This window comes from Brassica napus, chromosome C2 (genome assembly GCF_020379485.1).
Source record: "Brassica napus cultivar Da-Ae chromosome C2, Da-Ae, whole genome shotgun sequence".
Classification (NCBI taxonomy): domain Eukaryota; kingdom Viridiplantae; phylum Streptophyta; class Magnoliopsida; order Brassicales; family Brassicaceae; genus Brassica; species Brassica napus.
Genome location: NC_063445.1, coordinates 42344329 through 42370346, shown reverse-complemented (window position 1 = coordinate 42370346; position 26018 = coordinate 42344329). Strand labels below are relative to the sequence as shown.

Here is a 26018-nt window from a genome sequence, read left to right as displayed (position 1 = left end):
TGTCGATCGATGGGCGGATTGCTCTGTCGATCGGATGGCTGGTTCGTGTTCTTCCCCAAGAAGTTTCTGATTGATGTTGATCTGTCTCATAGCGAATTTGCATGTTGAGTAATTCCTCATCTGTGAAACCTTCATGTAGTTTATCTGCTCCTGTTGCGTAGGTTGCTGTTTCTACTGCAAAGCTTTCGTGGTGGTGTTCATCTTCCTAACTGCCAATCGAGTAGTCTCCTTCGCGTGCACGATTGACGTCAGTGTCGATCGATTTGTAGTAGGCAGTATCGATCGATTTGTAGTAGGCAGTATCGGTCGATGCTCGTTTTCGTTATCGTTGTTGAGGTTGAGTGTCGATCGATGGCGAACTTGTCATGTCGATCGATTTCTGGTGACCATTGTCGATCGATGTTGTTGTGTGAGTCTCGATCAATGCTGAGTAATCGGTTTCGTACTTTTTTCACAGTGGCAAGCTGCAATGATTCATGAATCATTGATTCTTCTGGGATCTTCTGTGGCGTCTTGACTGGTATAGGGTCGTAGTGGGCATTAGGATCGATGAGCGTTAGACACAACTGGTTGGTTTGCAAGTTGCACACTGCTCCTACTGTTGATAAGAAGGCTCTCCCAAGCAATAGAGAAGAGTTCCAGTTTAACTTGATGTCCAGGACATGGAAATCAACTGGAACTAGGGCATTACCAATCTGCACCTCTAGGTCTTTCACAATCCCTCCTGAATTCTTCTGAGAGCAGTCCACAAAAGTGAACAACTCGTTGGAAGGCTCCACATGCAGACCCAGATGGTCTGCCATAACCTTAGGTAGGATGCTTACTGATGCTCCTGTGTCGCACAAAGCATGTGGGAATTCAATACCCTTCACCGTGCATGGTATTGCAAACTGCCCAGGATCACTCTTCTTCTTTAGTATAATCCTCTTTCTCATATTTTCTCTAGCTTCACAGAACATTCTCCTGATGTCTTCTTCTTTCTCCTTTTTCTCTCTGAAGAACATCCACAATTTGTGAGTATAATAAACATCCTCGAATGGCTTATCTATAGGAATCCTGAAGACTCTCTTCCGAAAACTTTTCTTTTCCTTATCATTGGCCCCCCTTCTCAGATGCTTCTCCACTTTTCCTTTTTCTCCTTAGGGTTTTTCCCAAAGGAACCCTATCGATTTCCATCGATTCCTCTCCATCATCTGAAGGTGTCCTGGCGGTCTCTGGTGGGTTTTCTGAATGTTTAGGTTTGGGCCAGAGTGCATTCAGACGTGCCACATCTATCTTTGGCATCTGCACTCGGTACGTAATAGGTGCTCGTCGATCGGTGGGAGCTGGAGGTTGTCGATCGATTTCGACATCCATTTGTCGATCGATAGTTGGTTCTCCATGTCGATCGATAGAGGTGTTAGCTCGTCGAGCAATTCTTACGTGATCAGGGTTGGGCAGATGTGGGTGTTTTGCTGCGAACTCCTCGTGAGTCAGAATCCTCACGGCATTGCAAGATGCGGATGACTCCATTGGTGTCATCGATCGATGCTATAGAGATCATGTCGATCGATTCGGACTGGGGGTTGTCGATCGATATGCATGGTCCGACGTCGATCGACACCAGTGCGATCCGCCGAAGCTCATCAGGCTTTCTACTTCGAAATCTCCTTCCTGCAGCTTCTCCTCCTTCATCACTTGCCAGAAATCATCCCCAATGATGGCATTCACGTGGTGTTTCATCACATCATCTCCTACTCCTCTTGTTAAGGCTTTCTGCCTCTTAAGATTTTCTACTGTCTGAACAACCTGTGTCTCCAGCTTCTTCACATGAGTGCTCAAAGTATCAAACTCTGTGTTCAGGTTGGTGTAGACAGAGTCAATCTTTCCATTGAAGTCCACTATCATGCGCTGCTGTGTCTCAAGAACCCTCTCAAGCATCTCCTCAATCTTGCTCTCCTGAGTAGGCGGCGGTGGCTTCTGGTAGTAGGAACTTCCAAAATTCATGTTGGTGCTGTAGGGTTTCTGGTACTGCGAACTCTGGTTGAAATTTCCCCTATTTTCATAGGAATTTCTGTTTCCACCCTGGTTTCCAGACCCTTGGAAACCTGTTCCACAAATGAAGTTCACTTCTTCTTCTTCTCTACCCTCTGTCTCTACAGCTTCTGCATCTTCAACCAAGCAGACTTGCTTCCTGAGAAGCTTGTGAACACTGTCCAGCTTTGCCTTTACCTCATCCATCTGATCATTCCCAAGGATGGTGGCACATTTCCTCCTCTCAAAATCAGTGTTCTTGGTGCTGTTGCTAGATGCTAGGTTTTCAATGACCTTTACTGCCTCTCCTGGATTCCTGGTGTTGAAGTTCTCATTGCTGGAAGCATCAAGAGCCATATGGTACTGCACCGCGATGCCTCTGTAGAAAGTACTGAGCAGCTGTACTTCATTGAATCCATGGTGTGGACAGTCTCTCTGATAAGACTTGAATCTGATCCAAGAGCCTTTGAATGATTCTGCAGGCTCCTGAGTGAATGTAGCAATCTTGCTCCTCAAGTCTTCAGCACGTGCTTCATCAAAGAAATTGCATAGAAATGCATTCTTGATGTCGCTCCAGGATGTGAGAGATCCTGGTGGTAGCTACTTAAGCCAGTGCAAAGCTTCTCCAAAAAGTGAGAACTTGAAGAGCTTGCATAAGAGGTAGTCCTCAGGGACTCCCTTGACTTTAATAGCAGAAATCAGATCCTCGAACCTCTCCAGATGGTCCATAGAATGCTCGTGAGATAATCCATGGTAGGGTATCTGTCCCACGAGGGTGTAGTACTGCGCCTTCAGCTCATAATCCCTCTGAATAGTGGGAGGACAAATGGCTGATCTGTTGGTGTATTACTGATCTAGACGGTTGTAGTCCGCCAACGTCTTAGGTTGTGCAGGTTCATCAGACTCAGGGATTGCAGCCCCCTGAGCGTCTATCCTCTGACCTGCTGCATTACGCAGACGACCTTCCTGGTCATGCAGGTCCCCATTGTTGTCTCGTACAAGTATCAGAGTAGCAACCATGTCTCGCGGCTCAGTATCGATTGATGTCTTGTCTGGATTATCGATTGATATCGGATGGAGGATGTCGGTCGATGGAAGATGAGTGTCTTCGGTCGACGGTGTTGAGCGAGTATCGGTCGACGGGACTAGTGTCTCGGTCGACGGTGGTTGAGCGAAATCGACCGACGAACAGGTGTTGTTGTCGATCGAAGAGGAGCGCACTTCTTTGCGGATCGTACGCTCCAAACTTGTAGGATATGGTGAGAATAGTAGATGGGTTTTCTTGTTGCTTCTGGTACTGCTGGGCATGTACCTGAAAATCAAAGAAATTTTTTTTTGTCAAAAACTCAGCAAATATTAAATTAAACAGTGTGGGAACTGAAATTCGCACTGTGATTTCCGTTTAAATAAGGAAACTAGGAAAAACCCTAATTTCCCAGAGGTCCCGGATATCTGCTACTACCACTCGCCAAACAATCAGAACACAAGAATAACAACGATAAAGTATAAAGAATCGAAAAGAGAACAAAGTAGATCTTATTCCGAATCCGCGTTTGAGCGTTACAACAAGGTAAGAGCCTGGGCTACGAGAGCTGTCGGCGAGATTCCTAGTTCTAAAACCCTAAAACGGCAATAACCTAGTTGAGTCGCAGCTCGAATAACAAAAACGGAAATATGTCTAATTGCGCTAAGTGCTAAGTTTGCTCTGAGAAAAGTCATCCCCCATGCCTCTCGCCTAGGACTCCTTATATACTGGCTCCTAGGTCGGTTTACGCTTTTCCTCTTCTGCCCTTAAGCCGCCATAGCATAAAAATGTAGATATTCCATTTTTTCTGATCTTCGTAATTATCTTCAAAATTTTGTATTTATCCGCGGAAACTTGACTTTTATCTTTCCTTGCGAACCAAGCGTAAACCGTCATGCGGCTTACAGGCTGTTGGTTAAGAAATCGTAAGTTGGGCCTCGAGTCATGTCTTAGGTCCCTTTGGGCCGTCTTCTGACTCGAAGTGTTTATTATGGCTTCTTTCGATAAAGAACGAACTTTCCGCGGTTTTTACGGTAAAGTTTGATCGATAACTTAGAATGGCGGGGAACATGAAATGGGTTCGTTACGGTCTTTGGGAGATAGCATCGAAGGGTAGACAAGAATGCATGGGCTAATGTCGTATCGACGTTTCGGAAGAGCTCGGTCGCTATGTAGCGATCGAGAGGAACGGACGCTTGGTCGCTACGTAGCGACCGGGCTTTGGCTCGAGCTCGGTCGCTACGCAGCGATCGAGCGGAACACGCGTTTGGTCGCTGCGTAGCGACCCTTTTCGAGCTCTTGTCTGATGTCTCGTGTTTCCTCCGCAAAGCTTTTGGTAAGGAAGAATCTATTCCGAAAAAGTATTTGTCGAAGAAGTTTTTTTCGTTTTCTTCTTCGGACGTTCTTGAATGTTAACTTCGTCGTAACCGTTTTTTATCCCAACAAACAGACGATCGAAGCTCCCCGGCAACGACGCCAAATTTGATACCACTCAAATTACCCTAAGGAGTGATTTATACTCTCTCAAATAAGAGGTCGAGTTGTAGTACTTAGGGATCGAATTCACAGGGAGCTAGGGAACCTAAGAAATCTAATATGATTTGTTAAGTTGGATGTTTTAACGATTTTAAATGTAAATAGCAGCTTAGAAATCAAGCAAAGTATTTGCTCAATTGACTGGTTGAGGTTTTGGTGTTTATTAAGGAAATAGCTAGACTTAGGATTTTTATTCAGGAAAATTGAGATTATAATCCTACAGATGCCTAATGAGTTGCTTGCATGATAATGTAATGCTCAACTACTTGATCAACAAGTCCATCAGCGTTCGCAATGTTTGGACTCGTCCATTAACTATATCTATTGATCTCAACTGTCGTATTTTTATCAATAATCCTATAGGGATACATTTTGCCCCGCCGATCGATTATTCAAATGTGATATCGATCGACGCGCTCTAGTCAAGCTTTATGCGCGGGTTGAATTGCATCTTACTAAGCTCACTAGATCAGCTCTCGCCTAGCTCGTAGCAAGAAACATAGTTCTATTAGAATGTTTTCAGGATGAGATTAAAGCTCTCGCTTTTATCAATCGAATCTAAGGGGCAGGTTCTAGGTAGATAATCTAGACACATGCATTATATCACAATCCTAAAGATGATTATCACAACTCAGCAATCTATAGTTGGGGCTAATCCTTCCTAACCTATTAAAAAAATCTAACAAAGAAACTACTCAGACATTGCTAAGCAATTCATGAAAACAATTAGGTATAAAAACTGCATTAGAATAGTAAAAAATAGATATCAATGGAGTTCCAATCACAAATATAACTTTGGATCTTCTCTCCAATCTATCAAAATCCTAGAAAACTTTTGCTGTAAAACTAGTAAAATAATAAAGCACACTTTGCCTCTAACATGGTGGCAAAGCTTATATAGTTAGGTTAAAACTCATCAGGGGTAATCTTGTAAATTGGTGAAGACTTGGGCTTCAAGTCGGCTGTGACCAAACAGGCTTTATGCGCGCTTCGCTATCGATCGACATCACAATGTTAACATCGATCGATTGCTTCTCTTCGATATCAACTGATTGTCGAGCTCGATGGTCATCTCGGGTGCTTGCTCCAAATATCTCCAAAATGCTCCAAAATCATCACTTATCTCCAAATCACTCCTGATCTTATAAATATAGTAAATAGACTCTATAATATAATAATTATTAGAAAAAAGACCTACAAAACATGGGTAAAAGTAGGTCAAATCCATGGTCTATCAACGAGGGTACGTAGGCAACTCACGACACGAGTCCAGTCACCCTCCAACTACAAAACTCGGAGTGAGCATATCGCAACACCCGAGGAACAACGGCACGACAATATTAAACTGCCTTCTTTCCACAAATTTGTAACGAAAGAAAATCCGACATATTAATAATTATAGTTCTTTGATATCGCAGTTCGAGCATATCAGATTCCCTATATCTACAAATCGCAAAACTATGACAGTCGACCAAAAACCAAGACCCTGATCAAGTCTTTGGTTGCGGCCAACTCCGCCAACGAGCGCGACAAAACTAGCTAACAAAATCTTTTGTTACAGCAAAACCATCGATAAAAGTATCTACAACAAATCGACTCACGGCCCCAAAAGATTGGCCTCGCATAAACATAAAAATAACAGCAAACAAACCGGGACCCATGACCCCCTCTTTATTAAATAATAATAAATAAAGCAACAAAAAGCAAAAAGAGAAAACAGAAACAAAAAATCCCTAATGCTACTCCTCGATGCCGAATTCGCCATCCTCGAACTGACCACCCGAGCACTTCGTCACATCATCCGCCGCAGAAGGAACCTTAGCAAAGAAATATTCTGGTAGATCCTCCAAAATCTGAGGCGGACCGAGCTTCCCAATGGAGAAATCCGAAACCGCCTTCACATCGAGCTCGGACCCGAGCTCGACCTCCTTCGTTCGAAGTCGCAACAACTCGTCCGAATCCAGAAGATTGATGTTCATAATTTCCTTCAAGAGATCTATATTTTATATGACCTCCCTAAGACGAGCTTCACAATCAGTTGCGGCCTTCTTCTTCTCCCACTTCTCCTTAAGAGATACCAACACATCCAAGTAGCTGTCCGCTAGAGCCTTTTTAGCGTCATAAGTTGCGTGACGAAGGTCATCATAGAACTTATTAGCAGAAGATTCAACCTTCGCTTCCAAAAAGGAAACTTTCTCGAGGGTCGATTTCCTCTCGTTACTCACAACTCGCAGACGAGCTTCGAGTGAAGCAGCCTGATTCCCCAATTTCTCAGCAGTGGCCACTTGAGCGGCATTGGCACGCTCTCGATCTTGAGCCATCTTCAGACCAAGATTTAGCTCTCGAATGACCTTCTTTATCTCGTAAAGCTCGTCAGAGTGCGGGACGTCTTGCATGCGCTTTTCCAAAGTCGCCGTGAACTTGTTACTAGCCTCCATGGCCTGGAACATAGCATATCGGCACAGACAAAACGAACCAATCAACAAGGATCGAGTGTCAAAAAGAACGACCTTATCATAAGCCACAGCCAACTTCACATAAGCCTCACGTTCCACCATATTTCAGAAAGAAGGAAGCGGACACCCAGCAGGTTTGAAATGCCTCACCAAGTGAGCAACACTGTCTGGATCTTCCGTAATAGGGCAATTCTTGGAGTGTGAGAACTACCAATGAAACGGTTTAGCAACAACCGCTTCCCCTGAAACACCAAGACGATGGTCCGAACCATTCTTTTTCGCCTTCTTCGGGGGGCGGTCACGCCCCTCCGAACCTGTTGGGCTACTCGACTTAACACGAGCAACAGATTTTTCACCCTCGAGGTCCTTGGCCTCTTGGGTTAAAGTCCGCGGAAGTCGGATCTCCTCACGAAGAACTTCTGTGAGCGCTTCGCTCACGTCTCCACATCGAATGCGCTCCGCATTAGCACTACCAGTTCGAATTTGCACCCTATCAGAGTCGCGAGGGCTTGATCTTCTCGAAGCCATGTTCCTTTGACAAGCAATAACGAAATTAAACGAAACACTTTGGTAAATCCTAAAGAAAGTGAAGCTTTATAAGGATCAAGGTCTCGCCGTATCTCAACGACCCAAACAAAGAGAATCTCAAAGGCTAAGGAAACGAAAATATCCCGAAACATTATGCTTATCCATTAGAATATCCAAGATATCACGATCAAAGATCGCGAAAAACAAAAAGATATTAAAACAAAAAAAAAAACAGAAAAGAAAAATTTAACTAGAAGCGGAATCATCGGGGACAGACGACCCCCCGCCTTGATCCACTGAATCGTCTGAGACTTGAGGAAGATCAAGCTCGGAGATTGACCAATCCGGCACTGTGGCTGAAGCAACGAGATCCTCACAATCTCCTTCCATCTCCTTTAAACGAGCAAGCTCTGCGTCCACAGTCAAACCCCTATCCTTGAGTTCGTTCAGAAGATAGATGTTGGCGATCACTTCTTGCAGCTGAATCTCGGCAGACACTCCCTTTTCCTTTCTCTTCCACTTATCCTTCAAGGATTCAAGGATTTCCCGGTACCGAGTCGCGATATCACGACGAGCAACGCGAGAAGCACGACGAATGTCCCGATCTCTCTCGGCCTCGAGCGCCGCGATTCTTGCCTTCTGAGCAACCATCTGGGTCATAAGAGCCTCGTTCTCCTGGTGAATTCTCTTCCAATCCTCAGTCAAAGCCTCGATCTTTTCGGCATCCTTCTTCCCTTCTCGCTTGGTGGCTTCGAGCTCCTTTGAAAGCCTCTTGATCTCGGAACCAATACTCTCGATTTCCTTGTCGTTCCGAGAAGCCACGACGTGATCTTCCATCACCACAACGTATTCAATGAAAGCTTTCATCACCTGAGAAGAAATCAAGATAAAAAAATAAGAACCTCGAAGCAAATTTTCAAGGAAAATAAGGTGGGAAACGAACCTTAGAGCTTGCCACCGCAACCTTGGCGTAAGCTTCCTTCTCGGCTGAGGAAGCAAGAGATGGAATACGGCAGCCTGCAGACCTCATGCGAGCAGCGAGGGAAATTAGGTCACCTTGGGCCGCAAACAAAGAACCATCTCCCTCAGGAACAAACCTAGGACGAAATGGGCCGGGCAAGGCACCCTTCGACGACCGGCGTTGCTTGAGAGTCGCCGCAACGGTATCGTCCTCCTAGCCAGGGCTCAACGAGACAGGAGATCGTCTCTCTTCCGAAGCGTCTTCATCGTCGGAGTCGTGAATCGAGACCAAGGGAGATTTTCCAGAAGCTCGGCCCCTCGATGCAGAACCGGAAGTGCGGAATGACGACCACCTCACGAGCTGTCTAGTTAATCGATCCGAAGACTGGGCCTGAATGGAAGGAGTCGCTATGACTTCCTGGGAGTGTTCGGCCTCGTCCTCAGAACCCCCAACCAGAGGGGCCCTGTTGATCCCCTCCGGCATAGCAAAGACGGTTCGAATCCGAGTTTGATCAAACAAAGACCAGTTCAAACGACTTCTCCGAAGAATCCCGATCAAACCACGAATCTCGTCTGACATCGAAGAGCTTTCGGAAGGAGCTGAATCGATCAAAGAAAAACAAAAAGTTGAGTCACCTATTTCCCAAAGAGAAAAATCGACACATAGACAAAAGAAAACTAACCGATATTCTCGGCCCAACTCCGAGGAAGCCGAGAGAAGTCAAATTCACCCATAGATGCTCGATCCATCTTGAAAATGAAAAATTGTTCACGCCACTTCTCATCGCGATAGGGGTTGTCCTCGATGACGTGGCAACCTGGGCGCGGAGACACAAGGAAGGTACCTGGGTTCTGCTGGTTCTGCTTCACCAGAACGAGCTGTCGGAACTCACTAAGGCCAAAAGAAAGACCTTCCTCCTTAGCCCTAACCAAGAAGGCGATAAGATACCTAAGAAAGTTTGGGAGGATCTGAGTAAGCGATAAACCAAGCTCCGCCAGAATCTCAAGTATGGGCTCCAGGATCGGGAAGATAAGACCACATGAGTGAAAGAAAGAAAGATAGGCTCCACAGTAACCTTCTCGCACGGTCTCGGAAGTCTCATTCGTACCGGCCAAACTGAGAACGACGGCATGATCGACCCCGACGTCTTGTAAAGGTCCTCAAGATCATCGGCTTTAGTAGTCGGAGAACGGAAATTGAACGACGAAGACATCTCGAGCTCAACAAACAGAAAATTTCAGAGCAAAGGAGAAAGAAACGAGAAAGAGGGAACAAAATTGAGACAAAAGAAGATCCCTTACGTATATATAGCCACCTTAACGGCTCTATCGTCGTTTTCAAGAAAGATAATGATGACCTAGTTTACGCCCTAGCAGCGGCTAAGATAGCCATTATGGATTAAAATAATAATAATAAAAACGCGCCAACAAACGGTTTTTCAAGAATCGTCATTAAGTCGAATCCGAGTGGTATCGGTTACCAAGCGATGAGACCCCGGTTAAAAGCTAACCGCCTCTTTTCTTTTCGATCAAATCAAAAGAGACTGGGGGATAAATGTTGGACCCAATATTGGTCAGTACATTAATGGGTCGCGATCAATGACATGGGCCGTAAGGAACTGAAGCCCATAGCAAGCAATCGAGCTCGAAAGCGAAGGAGTCGAGGTCCCGGAGATCGCGAAGCAGTCCCAGAGATCGCGGAGCAGTTACGAAGATCACGAGGTCGACTCACTATAAAGGAGGAGGAATGGGAATGAAGAAGGACACGTTGAAAACTCTAGAGAGAGCTACACACTTACATCGACCTTGTTTTCATCCCAATCTTAGATTCTTTCTTTACGAATCTCATTTGTATCACTCGATCTAGTTCCACTCATTGTATTCGATCTTATTCATCAATAAAGTCCATTTTTACCTACTGGAAACTGTTTAACATTGTTGTATTCTAAAGATTTCGTTGCCTACATCATTTGTCTTCCTTAGATCAAACCCCGATCACTATCAAATACTTAGTAGGGGTTATTGGTTGTTGTATTTTAATGGATTTGAAATTCCAAACTAAATCTAGTGTTATTGGTTCTATGATTTTCAAATCTGTATTAAAATCATGTGTTATTGGTTTAATGATTCATAAATTCTATATCAAATAAAGTGTTATTCAATCGTACGAATTTACTAATATATTTGATTTTATAATGAATTTGAATGGATTTTTTTGTTAAAAATACAAAGACTCAAATCTGAGAGAAAACCTCCGGATTTGCATATTTTATTTGGATTTATAAATACTATATGGATTTCTAAATCAATCAAAATATATAAACCAATAACACCTCGTTAGTGTAGATTTTAGGTTCTACACCATCTATTATGGGCATGAGTTTGGATTTTCTTTCATTAGAAAATCTCTCATTTCTCAAGTGTATTCAAACTAAATTTCCTTCTTCAAATATCATCTCCTGCCTTCCTTCGTTAGTTTATTTCGCATAGAGTCTGGTCTTTTTTTCTATATTTTATCACAATAGTATGTTTTTGATATTTTATAATGTTATAATATGTTAATATTAATAATTTATTATTAAACCGCTGCAGTATCTCATAATCAATCAGTCACAAATATCATGCAAACACACCAATTCTAACCATTGTACCAATCGTACAAATCGCTTAATAACACTAGAAACCATAATCACCCACATTCGCAAACTCCGCAACCGCACTCGTAACCGTTGTGTTTCAACCAGTCATGCCCTAAATCATACCCTTACCTCGTCTTCCTGGGTTGGTTATCTACCGGTTCAAAGTGTGGCTACCTTCCTATGTGACTAGCCGGCTTAGGTTCCAAATCATGTATAATCCTATCTTTGAATGATCAATATAATCTGTTAGTGAAAAAATATCATAAAATCAAAGCCAATTTATTTTTTTGTATAGTGATTCTACAATGGAAAAATTGATATATATTGTTTAAAATTCAGAAATTTTGACATAAACATAAATTTTTATCATATAGTGTGTAATATCAAAATTTCATTTAAGACTGTTAAACATGCATACAATCTGCAGCGATGAAATCTGTTTCGACATTGTACGCTAAGAAGAGATTTCCGGATCTCGGGCTAACAACGAATGGTTGTGTCAAAGTGAGCTTGATTGAAACTACTGTTTACATTTTTGGATTCTCCCAGCTGCATTTCTACTAACCTTTGCTTCAAGAGAGGTCACCATTTAAAAATATCAACTTTAAAGCCAAATTGGATTTCTTGAAGAACATTCATGAATCATGGATGGTGGGGATGTTCAAAAAGTTGGTCAAAGAAGAAGACTCAGCTAAAATATCTGAATCTCAAACCCCTTTTACCCATTTAAAGGAGCATCTTCAAGATCCAATACATAAAGGACTGGGCAGACATTTACAAGAGATCGAGCTAGATCGAGCAAGCGCAGCAATTGTATAACAACATCTATACGGTTACTTGATGCTTTATGTCTGATCAGGAAATTTAGTAACAATTCCTACGTGAACTACCATGATCTATCGGAAAGAACAAGAAAAATGCAAAAGACAAGTTTTAAACAAGCTCAAGTATGGAGATAAGAGTACTTCAAAGACAATTTTAAGTACAGATAAAATCCAATGTTAATCTATAACTGGTTGATTGACTGAAATATATTGCAATCATGGTAGTTTATACGTTTTTTTTAACCTAGGGTATCTCGGATCTATGGAAGGACACAGACTATTCCTCAATGTCAGATGCAGCCTATGAACGGACCTTCTTTCCGGGTAGTTAAATGAGACCTAAAACATGATTTCTTATCCACGTAGCCACAAAATAAAATGTATAAATATGCTTTGGAACCCGAATTGCTGAGTTCCCCAAAGTCCATCTACCATTAAATAATGACCTTGTGGTTACGAGATCATGGAGCAAAATGTAGTTTCTAGGTTTGAAACATCAGACTTTATTAATAAGAAATGATACAATATATATATATATCCCCAAAGGACATCCCTAAACACACCAAACCAAATGAAAATCATGTCACTCTAGTTCATTTTGAAAATAATTGAATTGCAAAAAAAAAAAAAAACTCACACATAAACAAAAATAATTGAATTGCAAGGAAACAAAACTTGACGTGCAATTCCAGTTTTCCACAAACAAAAACTGACAGAACCACATATTGACGAACTTGATTGGTTTGAACCGACGAATTTGATTCTATGTGGACGCTTTAAAGAACTTAAACTTTTCTACATCTCGTTAAAAAATATTCCATCTAACTCAATTTAAACAAGACTAGATCTTGGGAAAGTAATCTGATTTGCTCCACTTACAAAAAAATTATTCTAGCTATCCCTTGTATTTTCTCACTACCCCATTTTTTTACCTTATCTTATTACCCTTCTTTTTATTATTACTTTTGACATCTCACCTTTTACAGATCCAATCTTTTTTCTTTATCTTTTTAATTTTTTTAAAGAGCCGCGGACCTCGCTTTCCTCATATTATATTAACTAGGGATCTTTAACCCCGCGCAAGCGCAGTGTTCTTTTGCTTTTTCATTGCCATTTCGTTGCTAATTAATAATTTGATTGACCGGTCTTGTAAAAAGCTTCGGAAGTGTGAGATTTTCAAGTGATTCCACTCAACTGTCTCTACGCAAAGACTGCGCAAATAGACCAGAGCTTGAAGATGCCTTTATCTGCCACATGCATGGCCACTGGTTTTGCTTATAAAAGAGAGCGATCGAAAGGTAAAACATAGACAGTATCCTCGCAGCACCGCACCACCTATCGAAGTTACCTTCCTGCGATTATTGATTCTCTGAAAGGCTTGGGATGGATTGTCCAATGTTGTCTTCTTCCAAAGGTTCCAACGCTCCGCTCTCTCACTTCTTTAACCTTTCTCTCCTTATTATGGTGTTTGTGTGTTCTGTTCACTATCTCCATTCTTCTTTCATGTGTTCTGCTCATTTTGTTCTCCTTTTTCTTTCTCTGCATGACTTAATCATTTGTCAAATAATGAAATATTAAATGTTTCAACATTTGCTTTTATGAAAAATAAAACAAATAATTCTCATTTTAAAACTTTGCTTCTGTTGTTTTGAAATTAGTACAAAATCGCTAGGATATTAAATCAAGAGTATAACAACATCAAAGGCAAGACCATAGACCGAACTTTTTGTCAGCTTTCAATCATGCATAATAAGTGAATTTAAGAAAACATGCTCCCTACCAATAAAAAAGTTAACAATTTTAGAAATTTATTTGGTTCCTGAGAGACAAATGCTCAGCTACGTCTTCTCTTGGTCTTCCTATGGGGCAGAGGCTTGCATCATTATGGTACAATCCGTCTTAGCTCCCATACGCTTGCTTTGTCTTGTTCTTGTGATGTAACTTGATCCTTCTTTCCCTTCTCTTTTCTGAAGTGTAGTTTATTTGCTTCCTTGGAAGTTATTTATATTAATGAAATGATGTATGTTGAAATGGCCGAGGTTTATGTATTGTTGACGCCATCTGACATTAGAAAATAAGCAAAGACACGTTACCGCTCACGTCCCTTTATTATTGAAAGTCATAATAATTCTTACACCAGTAAGAAATAGGTTGCAGCAGATCAAAGAGAAAATCAAAGTTCAAAGTAGAGAAAAAATATGAAAATTTAAAATTGAAATGAGAGTAAAGCTAAGTGGGGTTGACGGTTAGATGGCCTTGGGGAAATCACTCACGGGGCGTTTGCGTTTGTTCTGGTCGGTTGCAGGACCTGGCATACTTGGCTTCACCAACTTCCAGTGAAATCTTTTGCGCATCACCCCTATTGTTGGCAGATTCTGTTGCTTGTCCGACTGAAGCTGGGTTGAGAAACAGTAGCACATATGTGTTAATTTATATCAGCAAGTAAAAATACTGTGAATACATAGATGATCCCACCTGTGCCTGAGTGTCAAATAACACGTCATCACTGATTTCTTAGGCGGTGAACGGTGATTTAGAGTGAAATTCTCCTTTTTCTCGGTTTTTCTTGATTCTCCGTCTTTCCTGATGTTACCCAATCCAAGAAGCAGAGGAGGTGACCAACATGAATTGGGAAGTTCTCCCAAGTCGGAGAGCGTGAAGGTTGCATGGTGGATGGCTGATTGGTCAACATGAAGTCGTTTTCCTAGGAGGATTGTAGGGTTTCGAGAGTAAATAAACTGAGAGAACGTGTTGGTGATGCTTGGTTCCACTCTCAACCCTCTCCTATATATAGGGTTTGAGGTGTTTTTTCGGTTTAGATACGTATGAAGCTTTGACTGTAAAAGGAGGGAGACAGAGAGTTTATAGGAGTTAATGAGTTAAATATAAACTAAGATTCATTGTATAGGTTACAGAAACGTTGAACGGAAGGTAAGGAAGAGACGGGCATGAAGATATAGGGGAGGTGGAAAGTTCAGTTAAAGGAGTTTTGGTTTTGTTTTGTACGGCAAAGAAAGATATGTTGAATTGTCGAATATGGAGACGACTCCAAACCTAATCGACTCGAACCTTAAACGCATACTTTGGATTTGTTTTGGGCTATAATGGGTTTGGAGATCAATTGGTTTTCTTTATTGGACTTGTAGCATTACCTAACCCAATTAAATTAAAAACACGTTAACAATTAAAGGAAGTTGACAGAATGAAAAATTACCGTAACTGCTTGCGTCTACACAGTAATTATGTGTGTGACCCAATAATGCTGACGTGGCAAAACCTTATAACATGATTGGTTGATTTTACCGTCTGACGTGGACAGTCTATCTGAGATTCTTATTCCCCCTTTATTACTTGTTTGATATTTAGTAGATCCTACTTGATGACAAAAAAAAAGCTTAATGGACCCCCACTTTCTTACATGTGTTCATCTTCTTCCCCTTTCTCTAACCACAGACATATTCTCCTCCATTGGTTCTATATGACAATTTTGAATCTTATTTTGAAAATAATTTAGTATCATTTTTTCATAAAATTTTCATAAAAATATAGTAGTTATGTTGTATGTGCTATGGATAACAAAAATTATCACAGTTTAATTATAAAAATCATGGGGGGTTTTAAAACGAATATGAAAATGGTGTTTAAGGAATATTATGTATATTTCTCTACAATTTCAAAAATAATTTAATAAAAATATTTATATTTTTCCTAAACTAAATTTTTATCTATTTTATATAAACTTTTCAAATATAAAATAAGATATGTCATATTTTAATCAACAATTAATTTCAAAGTATTTATATAAATTATTTCAATAATATTTTAAAATATAAATTTAATAAAATATGTATTTCAATAATATTTTAATCAATAACCAAATTTTAAAATAAATTGAATAAAATATTTATATAAATTTTAGGTATAAAATTTGAAAATACAAATTTAATAAAATATTTATTTCGATAATATTTTAATCAAGAATTAATTTCAAAAATAAATTTAATAAAATATTTATATAAATTATATTCCTAAATTAAAGTTTTTATCTTTTTTATAAAAGCCTTCAAATTTAAAATAAGATATTTCATATATTTTATATTTATAATTGAATTAACAATTTATATGACTTATGAATAATATTCTCTTAGTTTCATAAAAAGTAATTTTGACACTTTTTATTGTTATATAAAGAATATCATTTTATAATTCCAATTCAGTTATATCTATTTTGACTTTAATATTATTTACAAAATACTTTGATTTATAAAAAAAATTGTTTTCTAAATTTTGATTTAATAGATGTATTTCCTAAGAACAAGAATGCTTTTAAATCATTTTTAATCTTTGTAAAAATATCAAAATTATATTCTTGACGAAAATAAGGATATATAGCTTTTTATATTTATTTGAAGATTTATATTATATTTTTATTTATAAAAAATTGATGAGTAAATACTATTAAGTACCGCTGGTACTATTTCGGATTATTATGTGTATTGTGGACAACTAGCACTACTAGGAATACCTTGGACTACTGTAGACTACCTTGAACTACTATGTATTATGTATATTTTTAAGAATTTTATATTTTTGGCTTATTATATATTTCTATCTGATATAACTTATATATTATGAAATTATATGTCTATACATTTGTTAATAACATAAAGAGATGTTTCAAAACCAGATGACTGAGTCAATAGTAAAAATCAGTTACCTTCAAGATTATCAAGTGAAGCCCTCATATAAGAGAGTAAATCAACATATGGAGAAGAGAAAGACGAAACTCGAGATACTCATTTTACTGATCTAGACCTACTTTGAACTACTTTGAATTACTATATGTTATGCATGTTTCTAAAAACCTTAATTTTCGTCTTATTATTTGTTTTTAGCATATCTATTTCATATATTTTGTATTTATATGTACGTATATGTGTTTAATTAGCAGTGTGACATAAAATATGTTTGATTTGTTAAGTTGATTGAGAACTTCTCATTTTCTAAAAAAACCTCCTTATACTTTTATGATTAATGCCTTGACGTTAAAGCCATAATGAGGTGAATATCACAAAATACATGTTTTCTGATTTTTTTCTGTCATTATGTTATATGCAATCTAAAAATGTCTAAATACATTGGTATTACTTATAAATTTAAATTTTTGACATGGTATTGCTGGTAAATGTTGAATTTTGCAAAAGTATTATTATAAAGAAAAAAATATTACTACAACCTTGAGTACTACTAAGTGTAAATATTCAAACATGTGTTAGACATATAATACGGTTAATTTGCCACGTTTAAAACATGTTTTTTTTTTCACCTGAAATTTTTGTCACGTTTTAGACATGTTTTTTTTGTTCTTTTTTTTGTTTTGAAAATGTTATAGACAAGATTTAAATTTCTCAAAAATGAATTTTTAGGTATATCGATATAAAACAAATATGAAAACTATGTTTAAAGATTATTTGATATATTTTTTCCTTATTTTAAACGCTATTAAATCAATATAATACATTATATTTATAATTAAATTTACAATCCATAACTTATATATTTATATATCCGTATATGTGTTAAATATCAAATTAGTCATGAAATCTTTAATATTTCTTAAGTTGTTAGAAAACTTATCATTTCCACAAAAAACTTCTTTATACTAACAAATAATATCTAATAGTTTAGTTATCCAAATATGTTTTAGTCTTGTAAAATTTATAAAATCAAAATATTGAAATTCTACATAATCCAAAAAATCCAATAAAACATTTTTTGTATATTGCAGTTATACATTATTAAAAAAAGATTTGCTGATATTTTTCTTAAACAATTATTAAATATATATTTACACTTTTTAGACATGTTGTTAGATTTTATTATTTGTTCTGCTAATACCTAATAAACCAAATTGTTCAAAACCGAAGAAAAAATATTCAATAATTTTTATTATTATTTGTATTAGACATGTTTCAATAGTTTCTACTTTCTATTGAAAAAGTTTCTTTTGTCGCTTAAATGTGAGTATTAAAAAAAATTTCCACCATGCAAATACCTAATAATTTAATTACCCAAATATGTTCAATTTAGTAAATTTTTATAAAAGCTAAATATATATTATAAAATTTTACATATTTTCAAATACAAAATAACCAATATTACACATACAAATATGAAATAAAATATAAACCATTAGGAGAATTAATAAATCCATGGAATGATGCAAAAACAGTGCTCCATGACCTTAATCTCATCCTTGGTTGCTTCCACCTTCTCACCCAACTGACCATGTGTTGGCAGCAAGAATGGCGACTCTTTTATCCTCTATACTTTCTTCTTCTTCTTTTCCTCTATGCAAACCCAGATTCTAGACAACAATCTTCATATCTGGAATGGATTTCATCTCTTTTTAGCCTCAAGCAACTTTCTCCTTATCCATAATCTCTCTTGTCTCTCTGATGAATCTTTCTCTCCCCGTCAAACAGAATCGCCACAGAGATACCATTGTAATGTTTGATTCCTGAATTTCTCCAATTGAACATGGAACTGCGTATTAAAGTGATAAAGGCTTCTCCTTTGATTTTTGGATTCACTGAAATCAGTAGCTAGCCCGATGGAGATGGTGTCAGTGTTCGATGAGATGGTCTCCGGCATGAGATGAAAGTACTACATGCTTGGAGCGAAAGGAGGAGTGGGAAAAACTAGATGAACTGCTTGTAGAGATGTGAGATTCGCCAATAATGGACACCCTGAATCTTGTTTCAGTTGTTATCGTGTTTATGCTGCCAACACATAATCTCGTTTTGGTTCACTTTCCCGTATTTTTGGGTTTCCTTCGAATGGATTAAGAACAACCTCAAAAAATCCACCGAACTTTACAACTTTAACATCTATTTTTCAGGCAAAACCAAAAACCGAGGATCCTGATGTGAGAGAGAGAGAGTGAATTAGGTTAGATTGATGGTAGATTAGATTTGATTGTGTTTGGGTGGGTGCAGTGGGGGATCCCGAAATTTATTTCAGGGATGTCATAAATTAAATTATTATTTTATTATTATAATATTAGATTTCCTAATATTTTGTTATTTAAAATTTAAATTATTATATAAAAAATTTAGTTAGTAGTGTGGAAATTGTCAAAAATAAACATATATATTCAAGTTAGGTTTATAATCCCAAATAAATAAGAAAGACAATAAATAATTTAACTGAAAATTTCTGGCGCAGAAGATTAATTTTGGATTGAAACCAAAAAAATAAACATATTTTGGGCCTTTGGCCCGTAATAAATAAAAAAAAATAAACTGAAAAAAGAGTGCAATTTGAGAAATCGAACTTGGGTTTAGGATTTTAGGGATGTCAGAAGTAAGGGGTAGCAGAATCTCCGGCTCTTGGGTAAAGCCATGCCTAAACCGGAATTCATATTGAAACCGATTAAACGAGTCTCACGTCCGAGCATCCGTCATCTTTTCCAAGAAACTTGGAATTCATCTTCGTTTCAGAAGCGGCGGTCACGATTACGAAGGCCTCTCTTATGTCTCAGAGATGGAAAAAACGTTTATATTGATGGATCTGTCAAAGCTGAAAGAGATCGATATTAATATTGAAGACAACAGTGCGTGGGCTCAAGCTGGTGCTACCGTTGGTGAACTTTACTACAGGTATAAATAAAGTCAACAAAGTGTTAACACAAAACTGAAGAATTTTGGGGACGTACATATTTAGTAAGAACTTAAAAAAGAAAAAGAATTTCTCATGATTTGGCGTTTATGTCCATGTATATAACCTTCAAACTTTTAGGGGTAAAAGACAATGATGTCTCACTGAATGTACCAATATCCACCCTGATTATATAGCTGATCAAGAAACTGTTTTGGTGCATGTAGGATTGCAGAGAATAGCAGCGTCCATGGGTTTCCGGCTGGTTCGTGCACGAGCTTAGGCATAGGTGGCCATATAATAGGTGGTGCATATGGCTCCATGATGAGGAAATACGGTCTCGGTGGAGATAATGTGTTAGACGCAAAGATGGTTGATGCCAATGGTAAATTACTCGACAGAGCTTCTATGGGTGAAGATACGTTTTGGGCGATTAGAGGAGGCGGTGGAGCAAGTTTTGGGATAATTCTAGGATGGAAGATCAAGCTTGTTCCGGTTCCTGAGACAGTGACGGTCTTCACCGTTACCAAAACGTTAGAACTAGACGTGCGCAACAAGATTCTTTGGAAGTGGCAAGTGGTCGCTAACAAGCTTGTTGAAGCACTATTCATCAGAGTATTATTCAGCGTAGCTGTAAACAACGGAAGCAAGACGGCGAAGATCAAGTATGTAATGGCTTGGCCAAACAGCGACAAGAGACCGACCAGGCACATTATCTGGATAAGAGATATGTACAGTTACATGATGCCTTATGTCTCAAGCAACCCGCGAGAAGCCTATGTGAACTACCGTGATCTTGACCTGGGAAAGAACAAGAAAAACGCAAAGACTAGCTTCAAACAAGCTCAAGTCTGGGGAGAAAAGTACTTCAAAGACAATTTTAACAGATCGGTGACTATCAAATCAAAGGTTGATCCAGAGAACTTCTTTAGACATGAGCAGAGCATCCCACTCCTGCCCGTTTAAGGCTGAACTCGTTATATTATCACAACTATGTACAATAAGTACAAGGTATATTGCACCTTGCTTAAGAACTTGCAATAAACTAGAAGAAATCTATAGACTACAATGGTTCTTCCGTATTTTTTTTTCAATGGTTTGGCTATAATAATATTAAGGTATCCGTGTGATACTTATTTCTTATGAATCCCCTAAGTGGTTTTGAGTACGCACGGTGGAGGATCTAGAAATTTTTTTTAGTGAAACCATAAATTATGTAAATTTTTAAATAAAATTTGTTTATTAAAATTATTCATAAAAAATAATATAATATTTAAATTGAAAATAAGAATTATTATATATAATATTGTTTAAAAATAAATAGACATTAATTCAAAATTAATTTCTCCATATTTAATTTTCTCAAAGTAAATATACGCTGAAAAATAGTTATTCAATAGACAATAAATATGATTTAAAAAATAGATACAGTAAAAAATATATTATTGACAAATGAAAATTTTTCTAAGATAGTAATAAAAAAATTTTATCGTGGAAAAAACATGGGAAATACCCTAGGATAACACTAAAAAAGGTTATGTCACAATATAGACTCTATAGATCAAAATAACCAAAATATTTTATTAAAGAAGTAAATACACTTATACCCCTAGGGTTAACTTATCTAAATTTTAGGGTTTAGAGTTAAGTAGTGGAGATTTGGGATTGAGATTTAAAATTTTATAAAATAAAAAAATGAATATTAAAAATTAAAAATTTTAAAATAAAAATTTTAAAATAAAAATTTTAAAAATAGTTTCAAAAAGTATTTTCGAATTATGAAAAGAAAATATGGAAAAAAAATAAAAAACAAATTTCGAAAAAAAAAGTTTAAATTTTTTTTATATAAAAAAATCGAATTTGAAAACATATAATCTAAAACTATAAAAAAGTATTTTTTTAATTATTTTTATATATTTTTATATTTTTTTATATATCTAGGGAATTATGATCCATTTACCTATTAAATGAAATATTTTGGTCATTTTACTCCTTGTGGTCTATTTTTGTGACCAAAACTTGAAAATGATCTATTTAGAAGAATTGACTAAAAACATACAAGAGTCAAAATGACTAAAATTTTCATTAAAGAGGTCAAAATAGACTTATATCCCTGACGCTAACTAATCTAAATTTAGGATTTAGATTTGACGCTAACTAATCTAAATTTAGGATTTAGATTTAAGGGGAAGAGTTTTTGGGGTTGGGGTTTCTAAGATTTAAAATTTTGAAAATAATTTCAAAAATATTTCTGAAAAAATAAATATTTGCTTTAATTTTTAATTATTTCCTTAAATATTTATTTATATTTATATATCTATAAATTAAAAATAAAAGATAATTTAACCTCTTTAATAAAAAAAATTTTGGTACTTTTTTGTGTGCCCTTTTCATCAAAAAGTCTATTTTAGAGTCTTTTAGTAGATTTTTCCTTAACAAATATGTCGAATTCATAATGTAATGACAGTTAGATAAGCAGTTATGGGAAAGGTAATTAAAAATATTTTATGCTGGAAATTAAATAAATTTAACAAAGTAAAAACTAAGAAACAGAAAACAAAAACGTTACCAAAATATAAACAACAGGGGAAAATATTTTTAGTCAATGAGGGGCAATCATCACTGATTCGTTGTAGTCAGCATTATCTTTCAATTTTGAGACAATTAGGTAAATATACTTAGGGTCTGACTGGTTCAAACGCAATGGTTGCGGTTGCAGTTGCGGGAGTTTGCAGATGCGGGTGGTTGCGGTTTTAAAAGATTTGTACGACTGGTTCTACGGTTAGAAATTGGTGTGTTTGCGGGATACTTATAACTGGTTAACTACCAAATGCAGCAGCGGTTAAATAATAAATTAATAATATTTATATTTTATATAATTATAAAAATATCAAAATTATAATATTGTAATAAATATAAAAATTATATTTAGAAAGTTATAGTTTTAAATTTTTAAAAATTATATTTAGAAAGTTATAGTTTTAAATTTTTATAAATTATAGAAAATATTTTTATTTTTAAAATTTATATATTAATTAAAATATAATAGATATATTTTAGTATTTTCATAATTCCAATTTAAAATTTTTATTGAATATTTTTATTTTTGTATTTATATTGTTTTAAAAAAATTAGAAAAAAATTATCCTCCCGCAACCGTCAGCAACCGCTAGCTGGAACTAGCTTTTGAATTTATGAGGTTTAGAGCGGTTTACAGCAGTTTGAGTGATTGTTGTAAAACGTCAACAACCGTTACCAATCACAAAAGCTAAAGCTGCGTTTGCAGGTGGTAATGCAGAAACCAGTCATACCCTTAATGGAAGCATATATTTGCTAACTACATATTGATTGATGTTAATTAATGGTCTAGTGCATGGTACTTAAGTCATAAGTAGACGATTTTTCCCCTCCTTAATGATGAAAGCTTCTGATGCAAACTCTGACACTGCATAAAGCAAAAAGTGTGTCAGCTAAATAGAGTGATGTTTGAAGTCATAATCTACACCTCGAGCGTTTCTAGCCACATGATTTATATCCATATTTATAGCTATATCATTAAAAATAAAAATTGTAATTTATGAAGAGAAATTTATGGAGAAAAGTTAATAAAATGGCTATCCTTTACATAGTAAAGCACAAGTCACTCGACCAATAAAAATTTGATATTTGGAATTGCTTTAAAAAAAGGGTTTTTTACAAAAAACACCTTTAATGTGGTTTTTTTTTTTGCAAATTAATCCGCGAATTCAAAAACCCATGGGTCAATCCTCCAAGTGCCTGTCAAACCGCAATATAACCCTCAGTCGTATATATGTGTATTTGATTATGTATAATTTTAACATTTTTCAATACTACGTCGTTTTGACACTAAATTTTTAATGAAAAAAATTTGTTGAACCTTACATTTATTGTGCATTTACGCAAGCTCCCATGTCCAAGATAAGAAGAAGAAACAAGGTCATTTCGGAATAAATTTTTAGAAATCTATATAATTGCGTTTGTTAAGTAAACAAATATATTTGTTGGCCGAGATGGTTATATAGCATGCACATGGTGTTTAAGGTTCAAGTTTCAAACCCCGAGTTCAACAATTTTTTTTCATTAAAAAATTAGCGCCAAAACGACTTAGTATTGAAAAATGTTAAAATTATACACAGTCAAATACATATATATACGGCCGAGGGTTATATTGCAGTTTGACTGGCACTTGGAAGATTGATCCGTAGGTTTTTGAGTTCGCGGATTAATTTGCAAAACAAAACAACATTGAAGGTTTTTTTTGCAGAAACGGTTTTGCTTTCTATATAACTTTCACTCTTTCTTTTTTCTATTCTCTTTCTCAGTTTCAACTGCTTCATTTTTCTCTTCTGTTGAGATCTTCTACTGATGCCAAAAAAATCCATACAAGTTTGTGATTACTCTTAATTAAGATTCAGTTTCCTCTTTTCTCAATTAACCATCTCTTAATTGTCTTTTTAGGTTTAAAAGGGCACTCGAGTGTACTGTTCCAAAGTTCTGTCAGCAACTAAGGTAATAATATGTATCTCCAACTCTGTTAGCTACAAAATTGATATTTTACGAATCTTTGTTATTTATATTTATCATTATTCATTAGTCAAATACTTGCCTTGCTTCTGTATCCAACAAAACCAGAGTCTTTCGCAAGAACGAAAGAGTTATCAGGTTAAGAGACAATCAAGCAAAAGAAAAGACTAAACTACAAACAAGAAGATGGATAGTTCTCTGTAGCAAACATAGTAAAGGAGCAAAATTGTACACAATCTAAAAACAAGTTGTATCCTTATTTTTTTTAGGATTCTCCCTCTCATGTTACGCTTTAATGTTTTGTTGATGTAGTCTTGAAAAAGTTATATCCCATGGTTGACAAAATAATGATCAAAATATGTGGAAAGACAGCAAAACAAACCTAACACTCTACCAAGAAAAAAGACTATCAAGTATAGCTATGATGATGCAATTTTGAACTATTACAAATTTGTTTGTTATGGTTTGAACTATTACAAATTTGTTTGTTATGGTTTGGCAAGCATATTCGACTATCATACCATTTTTTTGTTAGTCTATTACATAAAGACTTGACTACCATGTTTAGTTTCATTGTTTTATTTTAAATATTAATAGTAACTAAATCCGTATTTTAGAATAAATTCATATACAAAACATATACAAATAATCTAATATATTTTCTGGTGTCATGTTTCTATTTGACTAAAATAACGTTCAATTTTAGTTAAACACAAAAAAAATAAAGAACATTTCAATTCTATATATGAAAATTATAATTTAAGAGTACACAAAAATTGACCCGTGCTTAGCACGGGATTGATAATACTAGTAACAATATAAAACAAATTACTAGGAACAACTATATCTCTACACGACGATCAAACAAACTATATTTCACCACAATATAACAATATGGCTAACTCATTTCTATATGATATTTATAACCTCGCTAAAAAGACATTTGTCTTACAAATTTCTTTTCATTAGTCTCAAACTAAAAGAACTACGAGCATATGAAAAGGAATATATTTAGGGGATCTTCCGATCTGTCTAACAGCAATGGATAACACGTAAAGGTTTCAACTAATGTAATTTGTAATCGCTAAGGCATAGTGTTATATATAATCTAACATAACATTTACCAGATAACAAGTTATATATCCGCTAACAAAACATGTACCAGGAAACAAACCATCTATCAATTTTTTATATCAAAATTATATATCAGATAACAGAACATGTATCATGTAACAAATATTTTATCGGATAACAAAACCTTTATCAAATAACGTATTAACTCACAAAACAATATATCAACTCATTTGTCAGCTACCAAACCATGTATCAAATAATGTACAAACTGACAAACCATTTATCTGCTACACAATACAAACCATGTATCAGTTAACGAGAAGTCTATGTACCATACCAACCATTTATTAATAATTTGGTATCAAGCTATGTATAAGCTAAAATAACATGTACCATGTAACAAATAATTTATCAGATAACAAATAATTTATCAAAAAAGTATCAACTCGCAAACCATGTATCAACCATCTTGAAATATTTTGAAAACCATGTATCAACATCTGAGAATACAAACCATGTATCAACCATCTTGGAATCCAATCTACCAACTCACAAACATATTTTTAAGTATTTCGAAACAATTAACACTCTTGTCAAGCTACAATTACCCAAAAACTCAAAGGGAAAATTGAATCTTACATAAACATATTTAAAACAAGCATTCTAATCAATAAAAAATATTTTTTTGAAAAAAGATTGATTAGTTCTCACCTAATAGTCATGAGATTTCTTAACAATTAGCCGGTTCACTTGTTCAATA

The 26018-nt window shown here is 36.1% G+C and overlaps 1 protein-coding gene and 2 long non-coding RNA genes across 4 annotated transcripts; 2 read left to right on the top strand and 1 right to left on the bottom strand.

Moving 5' to 3' along the window:
* Positions 1–13695: 13695 nt before the first annotated feature.
* On the bottom strand, positions 13696–15583 carry LOC106443033. 2 transcript variants are annotated; one of them, XR_001287917.3, is made up of 3 exons: positions 14456–15583; positions 14254–14376; positions 13696–14041 (listed from the first exon to the last, which is right to left on the bottom strand). It is a non-coding gene; the product is annotated as an uncharacterized LOC106443033 (long non-coding RNA). The 2 variants fall into 2 exon arrangements; XR_007319899.1 differs by having other exon boundaries at positions 13696–14376.
* Positions 15584–19546: 3963 nt separating this feature from the next.
* LOC125575529 (berberine bridge enzyme-like 26) lies at positions 19547–20605 on the top strand. The gene is made up of 2 exons (XM_048749092.1): positions 19547–19641; positions 19867–20605. Exons 1-2 carry the CDS (start codon positions 19547–19549, stop codon positions 20603–20605), a joined length of 834 nt encoding a protein of 277 aa, XP_048605049.1.
* Positions 20606–23971: 3366 nt separating this feature from the next.
* LOC106443032 lies at positions 23972–24543 on the top strand. Its single transcript, XR_001287916.3, has 3 exons — positions 23972–24046; positions 24119–24169; positions 24293–24543. It is a non-coding gene; the product is annotated as an uncharacterized LOC106443032 (long non-coding RNA).
* The last annotated feature ends 1475 nt before the right edge of the window (positions 24544–26018 follow it).

Excerpts from the sequence above, each read along its gene's own strand:
- LOC125575529 (XM_048749092.1), top strand. The coding sequence starts at position 19,547 with ATGGATCTGTCAAAGCTGAAAGAGATCGATATTAATATTGAAGACAAC. Across the intron at positions 19,642-19,866 it reads GTTGGTGAACTTTACTACAG|GATTGCAGAGAATAGCAGCG; the intron begins GTATAAATAAAG and ends TGGTGCATGTAG.